General features: G+C 41.6%; 1 protein-coding gene across 2 annotated transcripts in view; it reads right to left on the bottom strand.

The window, feature by feature from the left end:
- Positions 1-39: 39 nt before the first annotated feature.
- ddx46 (DEAD (Asp-Glu-Ala-Asp) box polypeptide 46) overlaps positions 40-18,619 on the bottom strand; it is a 36,427-nt gene continuing 17,847 nt past the window's right edge. The window contains exons 15-23 of one of the 2 annotated variants that reach the window (XM_062070185.1): positions 16,667-16,829; positions 10,777-10,970; positions 10,578-10,715; positions 5,143-5,292; positions 3,618-3,845; positions 3,316-3,534; positions 3,104-3,248; positions 456-529; positions 40-373 (exon numbers count right to left, since the gene is read on the bottom strand). In XM_062070185.1, the coding sequence (XP_061926169.1) occupies positions 326-373; positions 456-529; positions 3,104-3,248; positions 3,316-3,534; positions 3,618-3,845; positions 5,143-5,292; positions 10,578-10,715; positions 10,777-10,970; positions 16,667-16,829 (1,359 nt within the window). In that variant the 3' untranslated portion in view covers positions 40-325. The remainder of the gene's footprint in view (positions 374-455; positions 530-3,103; positions 3,249-3,315; positions 3,535-3,617; positions 3,846-5,142; positions 5,293-10,577; positions 10,716-10,776; positions 10,971-16,666; positions 16,830-18,619) is intronic. The other variant, XM_062070184.1, reaches the window with a different exon arrangement.

The following is an 18,619-nucleotide window of genomic DNA, read 5'->3' as shown; positions in this document are numbered from 1 at the left end:
CAAACAATAGAAGGCGCATTTCTCAGCAACACAATGATTTATTATGCAGTAAAAGCAATCTTTCTACAGGTGAGGTTTGTACAAAAATATGACGTTATAACGCACAATAAAAACACATAACTCAATGCTTCTCTTGCATCACTAACCGATATTCAAAATTAAATATATGGCAAATAAAAGGTGACAAATCAAAGACGAGGGAGAATCTTTTTTTCCGTTTTATTTTAAAATGGCAAAAATGTTCCTGATTTTAAAAGGACTCCTTGGCTTGGTTTTATTTTTTTTATAAGTATCGTTCTTTTACAACACTTTGCCTGCTTTCGCTTTACAACACTTTGTATCGTCCTTTGCTTGTCGGCTGGTAGGAGTTTTGCTGTAAAAAAAGAGGAGAAAAAAGGTTATAAATAAAAGCTGACACGATAATAATTGGTATTTGTTAGTTAGATGATACTTACTAGTCTGATGAGCTCTTCTTTGATGAGACGAGTGATCTCGGTTTTGGCTTTCTGCACAGCCAGTTCATTTGCACCTGAACACAGTGAGAAGTACATTACTCCGTATTACCTTTGCTTCATACACAATTGAAGTAAAAAGTGTACATTACCTGAATAAAAACAACCGTATAAGACAAGGCAAAACATTTTTACTACACTTCAATGTTGTGTATTAGGAGTGTCCCGGTCACAGATATCAGCAAAAAAGCAAGTACCGTATTTTTCGGACTATAAGTCGCAGTTTTTTTTCATAGTTTGGCCCGGGGTGCGACTTATACTCAGGAGCGACTTATGTGTGAAATTATTAACACATTAGCGTAAAATATCAAATAATATTATTTAGCTCATTCACGTAAGAGACTAGACGTATAAGATTTCATGGGATTTAGCGATTAGGAGTGACAGATTGTTTGGTAAACGTATAGCATGTTCTATATGTTATAGTTATTTGAATGACTCTTACCATAATATGTTACGCTAACATACCAGGCACGTTCTCAGTTGGTTATTTATGCCTCATATAACGTACACTTATTCAGCCTGTTGTTATATGTTATTTTTCCTTCTTTATTATGCATTTTCGGTCGGTGCGACGTATACTCCGGAGCGATTTATAATAAAATAATGTATCAGATTATATGTGGTTGCTTGTAAAATGATACGAGCATTACTGCAACGTTTTTACTTGTGTGTGATATTGGTTAGAGTGTCCGCCCTGAGATCGGTAGGTTGTGAGTTCAAACCCCGGCCGAGTCATACCAAAGACGATAAAAATGGGACCCATTACCTCCCTGCTTGGCACTCAGCATCAAGGGTGATGGGTCAAATGCAGAGAATAATTTCGCCACACCTAGTGTGTGTGTGACAATCATTGGTACTTTAACTTTAACAAGCAGTCATGCAGCGTGTTTACTTTTGTGTGATATCATGTGCGATACAAACAGTCCTGCAGCTTGTTTCCTTGCGTGTGATATCATGTGCGCGACAAGCAGTCCTGTAACGTGTTTACTTATGTGATATCATGTGCAATACGAGCAGTCCTGCGGCGTGTCTACTTGTGTGATGATAGGTGTGATAAAAGCGGTCCTGCAGCGTGTTTACTTGTGTGTGATATAAGCAGTCTTGCAGCATGTTTACTTGTGTAATATCACATGTGATACGAGCAATACTGCAACGTGTTTGTGTGTGATACAAGCAGTCCTGTAACATGTTTACTTGTGTGTGGTATCATGTGCAATACGAGCTGCAGCGTGCTTACTTACGTGTGATATCATGTGCGATATTAGCAGTCTTGCAGCGTGTTTACTTGTGTGTGGTAGATATCGTGTGCGATACAAGCAGTCCTGCAGCATGTTATTGTGATATCATGTGCAATACAAGCAGTCCCGCAGCGTGTTTACTTTTGTGTGATACCATGTGCGATACAAGCAGTCCTGCAGCATGTTTACTTGTGTAATATCACGTGTGATACGAGCAATGCTGCAACGTGTTTGTGTGTGATATCATGTGTGATACAAGCAGTCCTGCAGCGTGCTTACTTGCGTGTGATATCGTGCGATATTAGCAGTCTTGCAGCGTGTTTGCTTGTGTGTGTGGTGGATATCGTGTGCGATACAAGCAGTCCTGCAGCATGTTGTTAGTGTGATATAATGTGCGATACAAGCAGTCCTGCAGCATGTTTACTTGTGTAATATCACGTGTGATACGAGCAATACTGCAACGAGTTTGTGTGTGATATCATGTGTGATACAAGCAGTCCTGTAACGTGTTTACTTGTGTGTGATATCATGTGCGATACAAGCAGTCTTACAGCATGTTTACTTGTGTAATATCACGTGTGATACGAGCAATACTGCAACAGGTTTGTGTGTGATATCATGTGTGATACAAGCAGTCCTGTAACGTGTTTACTTGTGTGTGGTATCATGTGCAATACGAGCAGTGCTGCAGCGTGCTTACTTACGTGTGATATCATGTGCGATATTAGCAGTCTTGCGTGTTTACTTGTGTGTGCGGTAGATATCGCGTGCGATACAAGCAGTCCTGCAGCGTGTTTACTTTTGTGTGATATCATGTGCGATACAAGCAGTCCTGCAGCGTGTTTACTTATGTGCAATATCATGTGCGATATAAGCAGTCCTGCAACGTGTTTGCTTGGGTGTGATATCATTTGCGATACAAGCCGTCCTGCAGCGTGTTTATTTGTGCAAAGCTGCACAGCCATTAAACAATAATACAGCACATCTGTGAATACAAACAAGTACCAAATAATCATAGCTGCATATTACTTACGCATACAAAATCTCCAAGGTAGGAGTGCATTAGAAAATATCCAGTAAAAAACGTGTCCGCGTCATTCACCTTACTGTGTAACTTCAACCAAGAACAATTACCACTTCAATTCGACTAAAGACAGCAGAAGTTCATTATAATAAATAGGTTAGTGTTTTTCATACCTACCATTGTTCTCTGTTTGACTCATTTCACTTGATCAAACCTTTTCTAACATTCCACCCTACTAAATAATACAAGTATGCATGATCCATGTCGATACTGAAAAGGTTGTAGAAGAAAGTGAAAGTATAAACGTGGAAGACACTTTAGCTTACTTTCAATGGCTAAGTAGATCTTGCGCTCGCCCTCTTTAGGCTCCTTGCCTGGAGGGAAATAAGTTCCTCTGATGGTGATGGCGGCTTCCGAGTATTCTCCGATCCTTTGCAGAGCTTCCTTGGACGTCACCTTCCACCTGGCCGTCTGTGTTGGAGTGACAGGTGAGGCAGGTTTGCCAGCAGACATAATGAATGAGTGTCAGGCGTCTGACCTGCGGAAAGTCGTTGATCTCCAGTTCCTCCTCGTATCTCTTGACGGTCTCCGACTGGTCGGCTGCCTGCCGATCCTCCTCCAGCTTCTCCACCGGGGTGTAGTTCAGCTTGGCGTTGATCTTCTCCGCCAGCTGCTCGGCGATGGTCTTGGCCGAAACGGATGGCGTCAAGATGGAGCCGCCGCGCAGGATGGCGTTGGTGGCCTGCTGCATCACATCCTGGAGGCGCAGACAAACACACAAGGTACGTCTCGCCATTCTGAAGATAGACATTTCCCCGGAGAAGGCACAACACTTTGTACCTGAGCTTCGGCGCCAAGGTTTTTCTGAGCGTTGATCTTGAGAGCCAGTCGTTTGGCCATCTCCAGTTTCTGGATGTTTCCGGCTGACGTGGGCCCCAGCCCTGACATGGAACCACTAGAGGACGACGAGCCGCCCATGGAGCCTGCGGCGGCAGCCGCTGCTCCAGAAGCCGTCAGGTCCTTCACCCTCTTCTTGGAGTTGAACATGCTCTCAATCTGCTCCTCGATCTAAAGGGGGACAGCAACGATATCAATCCGAAACATATTGATTAGAGATGTCCGATATTATCGGCCGATAAATGTTTTAAAATGTAATATCGGAGATTATCGGTATCGGTTTCAAAAAGTAAAATTAATGACTATTTAAAACGCCGCTGTACGGAGCGGTACATATCCGGTAAAACACGGACGTAGGGCATACTTGCCAACCCTCCCGATTTTCCCGGGAGACTCCCAAATTTCAGTGCCCCACCCGAAAATCTACCGGGGAAATCATTCTCCCGATTTCCACCCGGACAACAATATTGGGGGCGTGCCTTAAAGGCACTGCCTTTAGCGTCCTCTACAACCTGTCGTCACGTCCGCTTTTCCTCCATACAAACAGCGTGCCGGCCCAGTCACATAATATATACGGCTTTTAAACACACAAGTGAATGCAATGCATACTTGATCAACAGCCATACAGGTCACACTGAGGGTGGCCGTATAAACAACTTTAACACTGTTACAAATATGCGCCACATTGTGAACCCACACCAAACAAGAATGACAAACACATTCCGGGAGAACATCCGCACCGTAGCACAACATAAACACAACAGAAGAAATACCCAGAACCCCTTGCAGCACTAACTCTTCCGGGACGCTACAATATACACGCCCCGCTAACACCAAACCCCCTGACTCCCGAATTTGGAGGTCTCAAGGTTGGCAAGTATACTCTAGTATACTCTGGACTGAAGCTGTGTGCCTTCATTGTTTTTGTAACTGTTGTTTTGAGGCATGTTTTGAGGTATTAGGATTATCTCAGGGAGAGCATGTCCCAAATTCCAAGCTGCTGTTTTGAGGCATGTTAAAAAAAATAATGCACTTTGTGACTTCAATAATAAATATGGCAGTGCCATGTTGGCGCTTTTTTTCCCATAACTGCAGTTGAAGTTGTTCTCTTATTTTGGAAAACCTTGTTTTTGATTGATTGATTAAAACTTGTATTAGTAGATTGCACAGTACAGTACATATTCCGTACGATTGACCACTAAATAGTAACACCTGAATAAGTTTTTTAACTTCTTTAAGTCGGGGTCCACGTTAATCAATTCATGGTAAAGTTACATTGTTTAATGCATCCAGCGGGGCACCACAACAAAATTAGGCATAATAATGTGTTAATTCCACGACTGTATATATCGGTATCGGTTGATATCGGAATCTGGAATTAAGAGTTGGACAACATCGGAATATCGGATATCAGCAAAAAAGCCATTATCGGACATCTCTAATATTGATGAATAAATGCTGCACTCACATCCAGAGCTCTGTCCTCGTCATCAGAGTCCTGCAGGCCCAGTGCAGCCTTCTGCAGCTTCTTCCTCTCGTTGGCCAGCGCGTGTTCCGTCTCGTCAAACTTGAAGCCTTTTCCAGAGAAGCCGCTGCTGCTCTTGATGACCTTCCCCTCCTGCCACACAAACACAACAATCCATGAATGGGTGAATGGATGGACGGATAAATGGGTGTATGAATCAATGGCTGGATGGATGGGCGAATGAATGGACAAATAAATGGCTGAATAAATGGATGGAGTTCCCCCGCTACCCCGAGAGGGGCAAGCGCTAGAAAATGGACGGCTTGATGAATGAATGAATGGATGGATGGACAGATGGATGAATGAATGAATGTTGGAGTGCAGCTAATATAGGCCCCAGCTCTCCCGCGAGGGGCAAGCGGTAGATAATGGATGGATGGATCAATCAATCGATGGATGAATGAATAAATGGATAAATAAATCATTTGATGGATAAAAAAAAGGATGGATAAAAAAAAGGATCAATGGACAAATAGATGAATCAATGGCTTTATCAATAAAAAAATATGTGGCTGAGTGAATGAATGGATGGAGTTCCCCCGCTACCCCGAGAGGGGCAAGCGCTAGAAAATAGACGGCTTGATGAATGAATGAATGGATGGATGGACAGATGAATGGATGGATGGATGAATTAATGAATGAATGTTGGAGTGCTGCTAATATAGGCCCCAAGGGGCCTAACCTAACCTAACCTATCCCATAACCCCAAAGGGTCGTTGGGGCACCACAGACGATCTGTTGACCAGCTCTCTCCATCCCTCTCTGTCCTCAGCAGCTCTCATTGCCTCGGTGAGTTTCAGGTGAGTCCATTCTCCGATGTTATCTTCCCATCTTTTCTTTTGTCTCCCTCGTCTCCTGCCACCTTGTACGGTGCCTTGCAGGATTGTTTTTGCAAGGCCTGAGGATCTGGTGATGTGTCCGTACCACCTCAGTTTCCGCTTTATGACCGTGGTGAGCAGGTCATCATGTGGGCCGATGGCTTGGCTGATCTTTTGCCGGACTTCTTCGTTTGTGACATGTTGGGTGTAGGAGATACCCATGAGTCTTCTGTAGCATCTCATCTCCATGTTCTGAATTCTTTTCTGCAGCTCTGCTGTAAGGGTCCATGTTTCACAGGCGTAAAGGAAGATCGACATTACAAGTGAGCGCTGTAATCTCACCTTTGATGCCAGACTGATGTTTGTGTCTTTCCATATGGGTTTGAGTTTTGCCAGGGCAGCAGTTGTTTGAGCGCTCCTGGCAAGGACTTCCCGTTTGGATCCTTCATCGGACACGATTGCACCGAGGTACTTGAAGCTTGACACCGTGTCCAGTGCCTGTCCATTGACTTTGATGTCTGAGCGGATGCCATTTTTGTTGTTGGTCATCATTTTGGTCTTTTCAGCATGGATTTCCATTCCGTAGGCTCGGGAGGTGGTATCAAGCCTTTCAACTAGACTGGCAAGTTCTCTTTCTTCTCCAGCTAGCCCATCGATATCATCTGCAAAACGGAGGTTGGTGATTGGTCTGCCTCCAATGCTGACAGTTCCTTCATGATCTGCTAAGGCATCCGTCATGATACGCTCCAGAAAGATGTTAAAGAGAATGGGAGAGAGAAGGCATCCTTGGCGCACTCCAATTGTTGTCCTGAACCAGTCTCCGATAGCGCCGTTGTAGAGAACTGCGCTGGTAGCTTTATTGTACAGATGTTGAATGACTCTGACAAGGTTAGGACTGATGTTGTATTTCCTCATGGTTGCCCACAGTGCAGCATGCCATACCCGGTCAAAGGCTTTCTTAAAGTCTACAAACACATGGTAAAGGTGTTGTTGATGCTGCAGATGTCTCTCACAAATGATTCTCAAGTTGAAAATCTGTTCTGTGGTGCTCCGCCCTGCTCTAAATCCAGCCTGTTCTTCAGCTATAATCAGTTCAGCTTGGGGTTTTAACCTATTTAGTATTATTTTCAGTAGGACTTTGCTGGGATGGCTAATAAGACTGATGGTGCGGTAGTTTTGGCACAGTTGGAGATTGCCTTTTTTCGGAAGTGTGATGATAAGTGACTGGGTCCATGATGTAGGCCACTCACCACTCTGCCAGATTTTGTTGCACAGGATGGTGAGGGTGTCGATCATGGCTTCTCCCCCTGCTTGTACGAGCCCAGCTGGGATGTTGTCCACTCCGGCTGCTTTTCCTTTTTTCAGTGCTCGGATTGCTGCCTCAACTTCTTCACGGAGGATGGGGAGTGTGTCTTCATCCTCTGTGGGTTGAGGACATGTCAGGATTGTTGGATCTCTGCGTGCCGTGTGGTTGTAGAGCTCAGAGCAGTATTCTGTCCACCTGTCTAGGATCTTCTGTTCTTCCGCTAGGCAATCACCGGTCTTGCTCTGGATTGCAGAGACTCTGGTTTGTTTTGCTCTTGTTAGCTCCTTAACAGTTTGATATGCCTTCTTGGTGTTGTTGTTGGCATTCAGGCTGTTCTCTATTTCTTGGCACTTTCCCTCAATCCAGTTCTGTTTTGCTGACTGCATGCCTTTCTTGATGCTCTTATTGATTACTCTATAAGCATCAGATCCTTCAGGTGAGTTCTTACTCTTCTTCAGGGCTCTCCGCTTGTCACACAAGTCTAGCAGTTCATTAGTGACCCAAGGTTTCTTCTTTGGGCGGAGTTTGCCAAGGATCTCAGTGGCTGTTTCGGTTATGACTTTGTTCAACGTGATGGTCATGCTATTGACATCAATTTCTTTTGCACCTAGATTGATCAGTGGTGCAAACCCCCCTCCTATCCTTGTCTTGAAGACTTCTGCCACCTCAGGGTCTCGCAGTTTGTCCAGATCGAACTTCATTCTAGTGCACTTAGAGCTTTTGATCTTCTTCAAGCGAAGGTGAAAGGACATCAGGACGAGGTCGTGGTCACTCCCAATGTCTGCTTTTGGAAAGCTTGCCCCAGGGGGCAAGCGGTAGATAATGGATGGATGGATCAATCAATCGATGGATGAATGAATAAATGGATAAATAAATAAATCATTTGATGGATAAAAAAAAGGATGAATGAATGGATAAATGGATGAATCAATGACTGTATCAATAAAAAAATCTATGGCTGAATGAACGAATGGATGCATGGAGTTCCCCCGCTACCCTGAGAGGGGCAAGCGCTAGAAAATGGATGGCTTGATGGATGAATGAATGAATGTATGGATGGACAGATGAATGAATGGATGGATGGATGGATGGATGGATGGATGGATGGATAGTTGGAGTGCAGCTAATATAGGCCCCAGCTCTCCCGCGAGGGGCAAGCGGTAGAAAATGGATCAACCAATTGATGGATCAATTAATAAATGTATAAATAAATCAATCATTTGATGGATAAAATAAAGGATGAATGAATGGATAAATGGATGAATCTATGGCTGAATGAATGAATGGATGGAGTTCCCCTGCTACCCTGAGAGGGGCAAGCTCTAGAAAATGGACGGCTTGATGAATGAATGAACGGATGGACAGATGAATGAATGGATGGATGGATGGATGGATGAATGAATGAATGAATGAATGGATGGATGGAGTGCAGCTAATATAGGCCCCAGCTCTCCCGCGAGGGGCAAGCAGTAGAAAATGGATCAATGAATAAATGGATAAATAAATAAATCATTTGATGGATAAAATAAAGGATGAATGAATGGATAAATGGATGAATCAATGGCTGTATCAATGGAAAAATCTATGGCTGAATGAATGAATGGATGGAGTTCCCCCGCTACACAGAGGGGCAAACACTAGAAAATGGACGGCTTGATGAATGAATGAATGAATGGATGGTTGGAGTGCAGCTATATAGGCCCCAGCTCTCCCGCGAGGGGCAATCAGTAGAAAATAGATCAATCAATTAACGGATCAATGAATAAATGGATAAATCAATCAATCATTTGATGGATAAAAAAAAGGATGAATGAATGGATAAATGGATAAATCAATGGCTGTATCAATGGAAAAATCTATTCCTGAATGAATGAATGAATGGATGGATGGATGGAGTTCCCCAGCTACACTGAGAGGGGCAAACGCTAGAAAATGGACGGCTTGATGAATGAATGAATGGATGGACAGATGAATGGATGGATGGACAAATGAATGAATGAATGAATGAATGGATGGATGGTTGGAGTGCAGCTATATAGGCCCCAGCTCTCCCGCGAGGGGCAATCAGTAGAAAATAAATCAATTAACGGATCAATGAATAAATGGATAAATCAATCAATCATTTGATGGATTAAAAAAAAAAGGGTAAATGAATGGATAAATGGATAAATCAATGGCTGTATCAACGGAAAAATCTATTCCTGAAGGAATGAATGGATGGATGGAGTTCCCCCGCTACACAGAGGGGCAAACGCTAGAAAATGGACGGCTTGATGAATGAATGAATGGATGGACAGATGAATGAATGGATGGATGGATGGATGGATGGATGGACAAATGAATGAATGAATGAATGGATGGATGGTTGGAGTGCAGCTATATAGGCCCCAGCTCTCCCGCGAGGGGCAATCAGTAGAAAATAGATCAATTAACGGATCAATGAATAAATGGATAAATCAATCAATCATTTGATGGATTAAAAAAAAAAAGGGTAAATGAATGGACAAATGGATAAATCAATGGCTGTATCAACGGAAAAATCTATTCCTGAAGGAATGAATGGATGGATGGAGTTCCCCCGCTACACTGAGAGGGGCAAACGCTAGAAAATGGACGGCTTGATTGATGAATGAATGAATGGATGGTTGGAGTGCAGCTAATATAGACCCCAGCTCTCCCGCGAGGGGCAAGCGGTAGAAAATGGATGGATGGATCAATCAATCGATGGATGAATGAATAAATAAATAAATCATTTGATGGATAAAATAAAGGGACGAATGGATGAATCAATGGCTGTATCAATGAAAAAAATCTATGGCTGAATGAACGAATGGATGGATGGATGACTGGATGATGAATGAATGACTCAATGGACACATGGATGAATCAACGAATGGATGAATGAATGAATGAACAGACAAATCAATGGAAGAATGAAGGAATTGATCAATCAAATGAATGACTGAATGAATGAGCGAATTAATGAATGGATGTGTGAATAAATGAATAGTGAATCGATGGATGAATGGATGATGAATCAATGACTATTGTAAATGGGTTATACTTGTATAGTGCTTTTCTACCTTCAAGGCACTCAAAGCGCTTTGACACTATTTCCACATTCACCCATTCACACACTGATGGCTGGATGAATGGCTCAATGGATGGGTGGGTGAATAGATGAACGAATAAATGGATGAATTAAGGAATCAATGGAGGAATGAACAGGATGAACAGAATGAACTTCGTCCTACCGCTTTCTGCTGGTCTTTAAAGGAGGCCCAAAGCTGTTCCAGCTCCGCCGGGACGGGAGAACCGCTGAGCTCCAAGGCTTTGATGATGTCACCAGCGTAGCGGACCTGATCCTCTGTGATGAAAGTGTAGGCGAAACCCTGGAAAGAAGGCTCCCAGCGTCATCTCCAATGATGCATGTAGTGAAGGTGACACACATACCTTGTTGCCAGCTCTGCCCGTGCGTCCCGCCCTGTGCACGTAGTCCTCGTAGTGGTTGGGGCAGTTGTAGTTGACCACCAGGATGAGCTGTTTGACATCCAGACCTCGGGCTGCCACGGAAGTGGCCACCATCAGGCGACAGGCGCCGTTTTTAAAGTCGTTGATGATGCTGTCTCTGTCGTACTGGTCGATGCCTAAAAGGTTCGTGACGAAGTAACTGGATGAAAACTTTCTCAGGGTTCCCTAACATTATTCTATCACGTCATACACTGATTCATAGGCAGGAGTCAAACTCAAAGCCGAGGGCCACATCATTTTATATGGCCCGCCAATGCCCGGAAAGACTATGCATCAATAAAGTACCAAATCTTTTCTTGCTAAATGTATGCTTTTTTTCTATTTTGACCAAAAACAATGTACTGCATGAAATTGCATACCTTTTACATTTTAATATCATTTACATTATATAACCCTACTTTGACTTATGATTTCAAAGCATGTTAAAGGTCAGATTGTACACTGTAAAAAATGACAATATACTTTACAGTAATATGTACGGTGGTATATTATTGTAAATTGAAAAAACTACCAGTGTGTATTAAAGATGTCAGATAATATCGGACGATAAATGCTTTAAAATGTAATATCGGAAATTATCGGTTTCAAAAAGTAAAATTTATGACTTTTTAAAACGCCGCTGTGTACACGGACGTAGGGAGAAGTACAGAGCGCCAATAAACCTTAAAGGCACTGCCTTTGCGTGCCGGCCCAATCACATAATATCTACGGCTTTTCACACACACAAGTGAATGCAATGCCTACTTGGTCAACAGCCATACAGGTCACACTGAGGGTGGACGTATAAACAACTTTAACACTGTTACAAATATGCGCCACACTGGGAACCCACACCAAACAAGAATGACAAACATTTCGGGAGAACATCCGCACCATAACAACATAAACACAACAGAACAAATACCCAGAACCCCTTGCAGCACTAACTCTTCCGGGACGCTACAACATACACCGCCGCTATCCCCCCTCACACCTCAGCCCCGCCCACCTCAACCTCCTCATGCGCTCTCAAGGAGAGCATGTCCCAAATTCCAAGCTGCTGTTTTAAAGGCATGTTAAAAAAAAATAATGCACTTTGTGACTTCAATAATAAATATGGCAGTGCCATGTTGGCATTTTTTTGCATAACTTGAGTTGATTTATTTTGGAAAACCTTCTTACATTGTTTAATGCATCCAGCGGGGCATCACAACAAAATTAGGTATAATAATGTGCTAATTCCACAACTGTATATATCGGTAGCGGTTGATATCGGTATCGGTAATTAAGAGTTGGACAATATCGGAATATCGGCAAAAAAGCCATTATCGGACATCTCTAGTGTGTATGGTAAAATGATGTCGACTGAGCTGTCGGTTGTTGTTTTTTTACTGTAAAATCTACTGTTGTTTTAACGGTGTATTACGGTGTATTTTTATTTCCACAATAAAAAATAAAACAGTGGTACTGTTTTTCCATTTAAAGTGAAATGTTGTAAATAGTCTTAATTTATGTGGGGCTATACCAGTGATCCTCAACAGGCGGACTGCGGTCCATGTCCAGACCCAGCGACGTGTCCGTCCGGACCCAGCACGAATTATAGTAAAAAAAAAATATATATATATATATTTTTTAATAATTATAATTATTATAAAAAAATATAATAATTGTATTTATCTTTGAGTCATCGCTAGCGCAAGTCAACGTTCTTTGTTGTTTTTAGTCAAATATCTCCACATTTCGTTTACACTTCTCCGTGTCTCACTCACTCCGTCTCTCTCTCTCTCTCTCAGAGAGAGAAAGAGAGAGAGACGGAGTGAGAGCGAGAGAACGCCACTCTGATTGGCTGCGGAATCAGCCAATCAGAGTATGGGTGTCATCTCTATCACAACGACGCGCTGATAGGCTGTTACCACCTGGGTCATACAGCGCTCATGCCACATGCATGGAACCTTTCGCTGCAGGCACACAGTTGTCTAGTTATATTTGCACATGAATGAGATCTGTTGAGGTCATTTGTTTACCAGGGATAGGAGGGTTGTGTTTAAAAGTATTTATTTTTTGTTAAAACTGAAAGTTTTATTTAAGTTCTTATTTATTTTTGTTTCAAAGAAAATTTTTCATGTATTTTATTGGATATTTATTTTATTTTTGTTAATTTTAAGAAAATGTTAAACTACTACCTACTTCCTGCTACTATATAAGCTTGATCGATAATAAACGGACCCAGCCCGTTTCAAAATAACATTTGTGGACCTTCAAGATTTGTACTTGAGGACCCCTGGGCTATACTATGCCGATACCCAAAGCGCTTGACATTATTTGTCTCATTCACACAGACATTCATTCACTGCTGGAAAAAGCATTGTATGTTTAACAGTATAAATCTAATGATTGCAGCAGTTTTTTACTCTACTCAGTGGCCTAGTGGTTAGAGTGTCCGCCCTGAGATCGGTAGGTTGTGAGTTCAAACCCCGGCCGAGTCATACCAAAGACTATAAAAAATGGGACCCATTACCTCCCTGCTTGGCACTCAGCATCAAGGGTTGGAATTGGGGGTTAAATCACCAAAAATGATTCCCGGGCGCGGCACCGCTGCTGCCCACTGCTCCCCTTACCTCCCAGGGGGGTGAACAAGGGGATGGGTCAAATGCAGAGGACAAATTTCACCACACCTAGTGTGTGTGAGACAATCATTGGGACTGTTTTAACTTTAACAGTGGTTCTTAACCTGGGTTCGATCGAACCCTAGGGCTTTGGTGAGTCGGCCTCGGGGTTCGGCGGAGGTCAAAACACAATCGACTAATCGTGTAAATAAAAACTTCTCCCTATCGACGTATTACGGATAAGGCAACAGCAGAAGTCAGACTGATTTGCACGTGTGTAATTTGTTGTGAGTTTATGCAGTGTTGGTTTTTTTCTTTGAACAAGGTAATGTTCATGCACGGTTCATTTTGTGCACCAGTAAAAAAACATGGTAACACTTTAGTATGGGGAACATATTCACCATTAATTAGTTGCTTATTAACATGCAAATTAGTAACATATTTGCTCTTAACTAGTCATTATTAAGTACTTATTAATGCCTTATTCGGCACGGCCTTATTATAACCCTAACCCTGGCCCTAACCCTAACCAAATAACTCTAAATTAAGTCTTTGTTACTTAGAATATGTTCCCCTAGTGTCCAAATAACTCTAAATTAAGTCTTTTTTACTTAGAATATGTTCCCCTTGTGTCCAAAAAACTGTAAATTAAGTCTTTGTTACTTTGAATATGTTCCCCATACTAAAGTGTTACCAAAAACATATAACTGTCTTGAATTTGAAAAAAAAAAAGCATTTTATTTTTCACTAAAGAAGGGTTCGGTGAATGCGCATATGAAACTGGTGGGGTTCAGTACCTCCAACAAGGTTAAGAACCACTGCTCTATCATGTAAAGATTTGTAATTTTTTTACACTGTACATCAAAATATACAATAAAATGGTCAATTATTGGCCCTTGTGTGCTCATGTCACCCATCTCAAATAGCCCTTCCCAAGCCTCTGGCACCTTACATGCACCTCCAAAAAATGATAGCTCCGTGTGATTGGTCGCCTTTTTAAAAAGGTGCTTACAGTCATCAGCGCTTTCATAGTCACGTGCACTTCCGCGTTGTAGTTTCCTACAATCCCTGTGCCTGTCCCTGTTTACGTATGATACATTGACGATGAGGCAGTGGAAGAGAAGAGGAAGAGGAGTATTCTCGCTACCATAACGTTGCCGCTAGTTTGACAAGGGACATTACCTGTGATGCAAATTGTCTTGCAGGTGAGTCGTGGGAATGGCCCGATTTGAATTTCATGATATGCTTTGGTGACAAAATGCAGATGGTGTCACATGTAATGCTGAGCAGTGTTTTGTGTGCTCGCTCCACATTTGAGCTTGGCGTGCACATGCTCGGCGTATGTCTGCTTTGAGTAAGAGCAACTGACTACAATCCATCAGAGCAGTGGGTTTTTTTAACCTTTTTTGTGCTAAGGCGCATTTTTTCCATTGAAAAAATCCAGAGGCACACCACCAGCAGAAATCATTAAAAACTGAAGCTCAGTAGACAATAAAAAGTCGTTGTCGCAATTGTTGGATACGACTTTAAACCATAACCAACCATGCATCAATATAGCTCTTGTCTCAAAGTAGGTCTACTGTCACATCACGCCCTGACTTATTTTGAGTTTTTTGGCTTTTTTCCGTGAGTAGTGTTTTAGTTCTTGTCTTGCGCTCCTATTTTGGTGGCCTTTCTTTCCTGTTGCAGTTTCATGTCTTCCTTTGAGCGCTATTCCCTGCACCTGCTTTGTTTTAGCAATCAAGAATATTTAAGTTGTTGCTATCTTTTTTTTTTGTGTGGACATTGTTGTCATGTCATGTACGGATGTACTTTGTGGACGCCATCTCTGCCCAACACGCTGTAAGTTTTTGCTGTCGTCCAGCATTCTGTTTTTGTTTACTTTGTAGCCAGTTCAGTTTTAGTTTCGTTCTACATAGTCATCCCTAAGCTTTAATGCCTTTTCTTAGGGGCACTCACCTTTTGTTTATTTTAAGTTTAAGCATTAGATACCTTTTTATCTGCACGCTGCCTCCCGCTGTTGCCTGCATATTGTGATCACGACAAACCATCGTCGTCTCACGACGTGTTCCCGACATCTACAAAGCAATTAGCTACCGGCTTCCACCTACTGATATGGTATGGTATAACATGGTTACTCTGCCGAGCTCTAGACAGCACCAACACTCAACAACGGCACATTATTTGCAGACTATAATTACTGGTTTGCAAAAAATATTTTTAACCCAAATAGGTGAAACTGCATAATCCCCCCCCGGCACACCAGACTGTATCTCACGGCACCCTAGTGCCGCGGCACAGTGGTTGAAAAACACTGCATCAGATTATGTTAGGGCCTTTTGTGCATCATTTCCTGGTTCTCCCTCCCACCCATCCTCTGCCTCCACTCATTCAGGGGTTGCACAAAACACCTTCGCCAACGCTTTTTCCCTCGCTTTAGAAAAATATAGACACTAATGAGCATTGTTTGAAAAAGTAATAGTTCTAATGTGGATGTCGCTTCAGTCGCCACTATTTACTAAAATAACAGCCCTCCACACCCTGTCCAAATCTCACCAAACTTGTCCCATTGGTTTGTGCTGCAAACATGTTTTGTCTATTATAGTTTTTATGTCATCAACATGTTATCTTAGGAACTCTTTACCACCAGACCTTCGTAACTTAGATTCAATATCCCTCTTCAAATCAAGACTCAAAACACACCTATTCCTGACTGCTTATTCATTGTAATCATCTTTTCTTCTCTATCTTTGTTGTTGTTGTGTTTTTATCCAATTTGATTTTACTGTTTTGATTTTGTACGGTGTCCTTGAGTGCCCAGAAAGGCGCCTTATAAATAAAATGTATTATTATTATTATTATTATCCATAACAAGCTCCTCCACCATGTCAAAACCTCCCCAAACGAGTCACATCTGCTGCAAATAGTTTAGTTTTTATGTTATTAACGATTTATGACTCAAAACGTTACCATAAAAAAACTGAAATAAACAAATATGATTAGCTGTTAGCATCATATGGGGCTGTGCACCGGCTGGAGGGAGACAGGCGTTGTGCCTTAATGTTGCCCAGAAGACGAGGCGAAAACTACCTCATTCACAAAGCAGGCGAGTCAAATAAAGCAGTTCCCAGAATAACTTGAACCGTTTCTGGGACATTTAAAACTTTTTCAGGACTGGAAAATTGCTAAATCATTTTGCAGGTTTCTCCTCAGAAGTGGAGCAATACCTCCATGCAGGGACATGCAGGGGTAGGAGGCCTTCATCAGATCTTTGAGGAGAGCGTCGGCGTGCTCCTGTTTGTCCACAAAAATGATGACAGAGCCCTTTTCCTGATAGTGGCCCAGGATCTCCAGGAGCTTCAGGAACTTTTTGTCCTCCTCAATCACAAGCTGCAAGAGCAAATATTAAACAATGCCAGAGTTTACTTGATCTCCAACAGGAACATAGTAGGATTCTACTTGGCAACAAAGCACAAGGAATTCCCTAGCAAATAATACATAAATGTATGAATGCATGCATGACTAAATGTTGAGAGAAACGTAATGAGTAAACAAATATATAAAATAATAATGAATGCTGCAATAAAAAAATGAAAGGAGGTACATCCTGTTTTGACAAGTACACTGGGGAAAAACTCACAATCTCACCAAGTATATATTTCTAATTTCTAGTCAAAAAATATGAACAAACTTAATACAAGTCACAATCCCCTGAGTAGTCATTTTTCAGTGAGACATAACGGTTTTTTTGACAATAGATCTTCTGAGGAAAAAAGTACTAATTTTAAGCATGATAAGTTTGTTGCAAGACAAAAAACTTAACAATACCATTAAGTATAGCCAATACGTTTTAGCTGCTAATTTCAAGATCACTTAAATTTTTAAAGCGGAATTGTTTTGCTCATTACAAGCAAAAATAACCTGTATTATTTTTTTTTTAAACATTTTTTAAAAAGGGGCATTTTTTTCAGTGTGTATGTTCTACTAGGGTTGTACGATGGAGAAAAAACCTAATTGCGATTTTTCTCTCCAAAATTGAAGGAATGAAGGAAGACATGTTACTTTTAGACTATCAATCGTCATATTCTTGTCTCAAAGTGCTATATACTGGAACAATATGCAATAATCTACGTTCAAAAATATTTGAAAGTAGATTATACCTCAAACAAACCTGAATATAAAAATTAATGAGGAGACAATTGAACAAGTACCTGAAGTAAAATATTTGGGCATAATCATAGACTATCAGCTGAATTTCAAAAGTCACATTAAGAAAATGTATAAAACCCTGAAGGCAAACCTAGGCTGTTTTAAGATTATAAGAAACTGCTTAACTCTCAGCTGTGCTTTTACTTTTATGAATTCAATGATTCTTTCACACATATTATGGCTTAACTACATGGTCCCAGGCACACCAGTCATCAATCAAGACCATTGAGTGTCTTTATAACCACGCCTTGAAAGTCCTAGACAAGAGTATACGATATAATCATTGCCAAATTTGAACCAAATACAATATTTTAAGTTTTACCAATTTTATTTTGTTAAACACAGTCAAACTGGTTTTTAAATGCTTGGATAACTCTGCTCCCCAATTGCTCTGCAAGGCAATTACAAGCCTGCAAAGTGGTACCAGATCTACCACGCGAGCAACGTCAAAAGGCAACTGTTGAGTTCCATTCCGTAGAACATCTTTTGCCCAGACTGCCTTTTCCATAAAAGGACCACAACTATGGAACTCTTTACCTGACACTTTGAAAAGTATACCTGCACTTGTCACTTTCAAAAAACAAACACAATTGTGGCTAGTTGAGCAACAATCGTGTTCCCATGTTTAGTTTTTACTAATTTTTACTACCGTATTTTTCGGAATATAAATCGCTCCGGAGTATAAGTCGCACCGGCCGAAAATGCATAATAAAGAAGGAAAAAAACATACCGTAATTTCCGGACTATAAGCCGCACCTGACTATAAGCCGCACCAGCTAAATTTAGGAGAAAATACAGATTGCTCCATATATAAGCCGCACCAGACTATAAGCCGCAGGGTTTTGATGTGTAATTACCGTAGTATATAGGGGTTCCTGCTACCACGGAGGGGATTGTCGGGACAGAGATGACTGTTTGGGAACGCAAAGCGTCCCATTTATTAAGAATAAATCTTCCAATCATTCAATCAA

Source organism: Entelurus aequoreus, linkage group LG14 (genome assembly GCF_033978785.1).
Source record: "Entelurus aequoreus isolate RoL-2023_Sb linkage group LG14, RoL_Eaeq_v1.1, whole genome shotgun sequence".
NCBI lineage: Eukaryota > Metazoa > Chordata > Actinopteri > Syngnathiformes > Syngnathidae > Entelurus > Entelurus aequoreus.
This window is presented reverse-complemented; position numbering and strand designations above follow the sequence as displayed.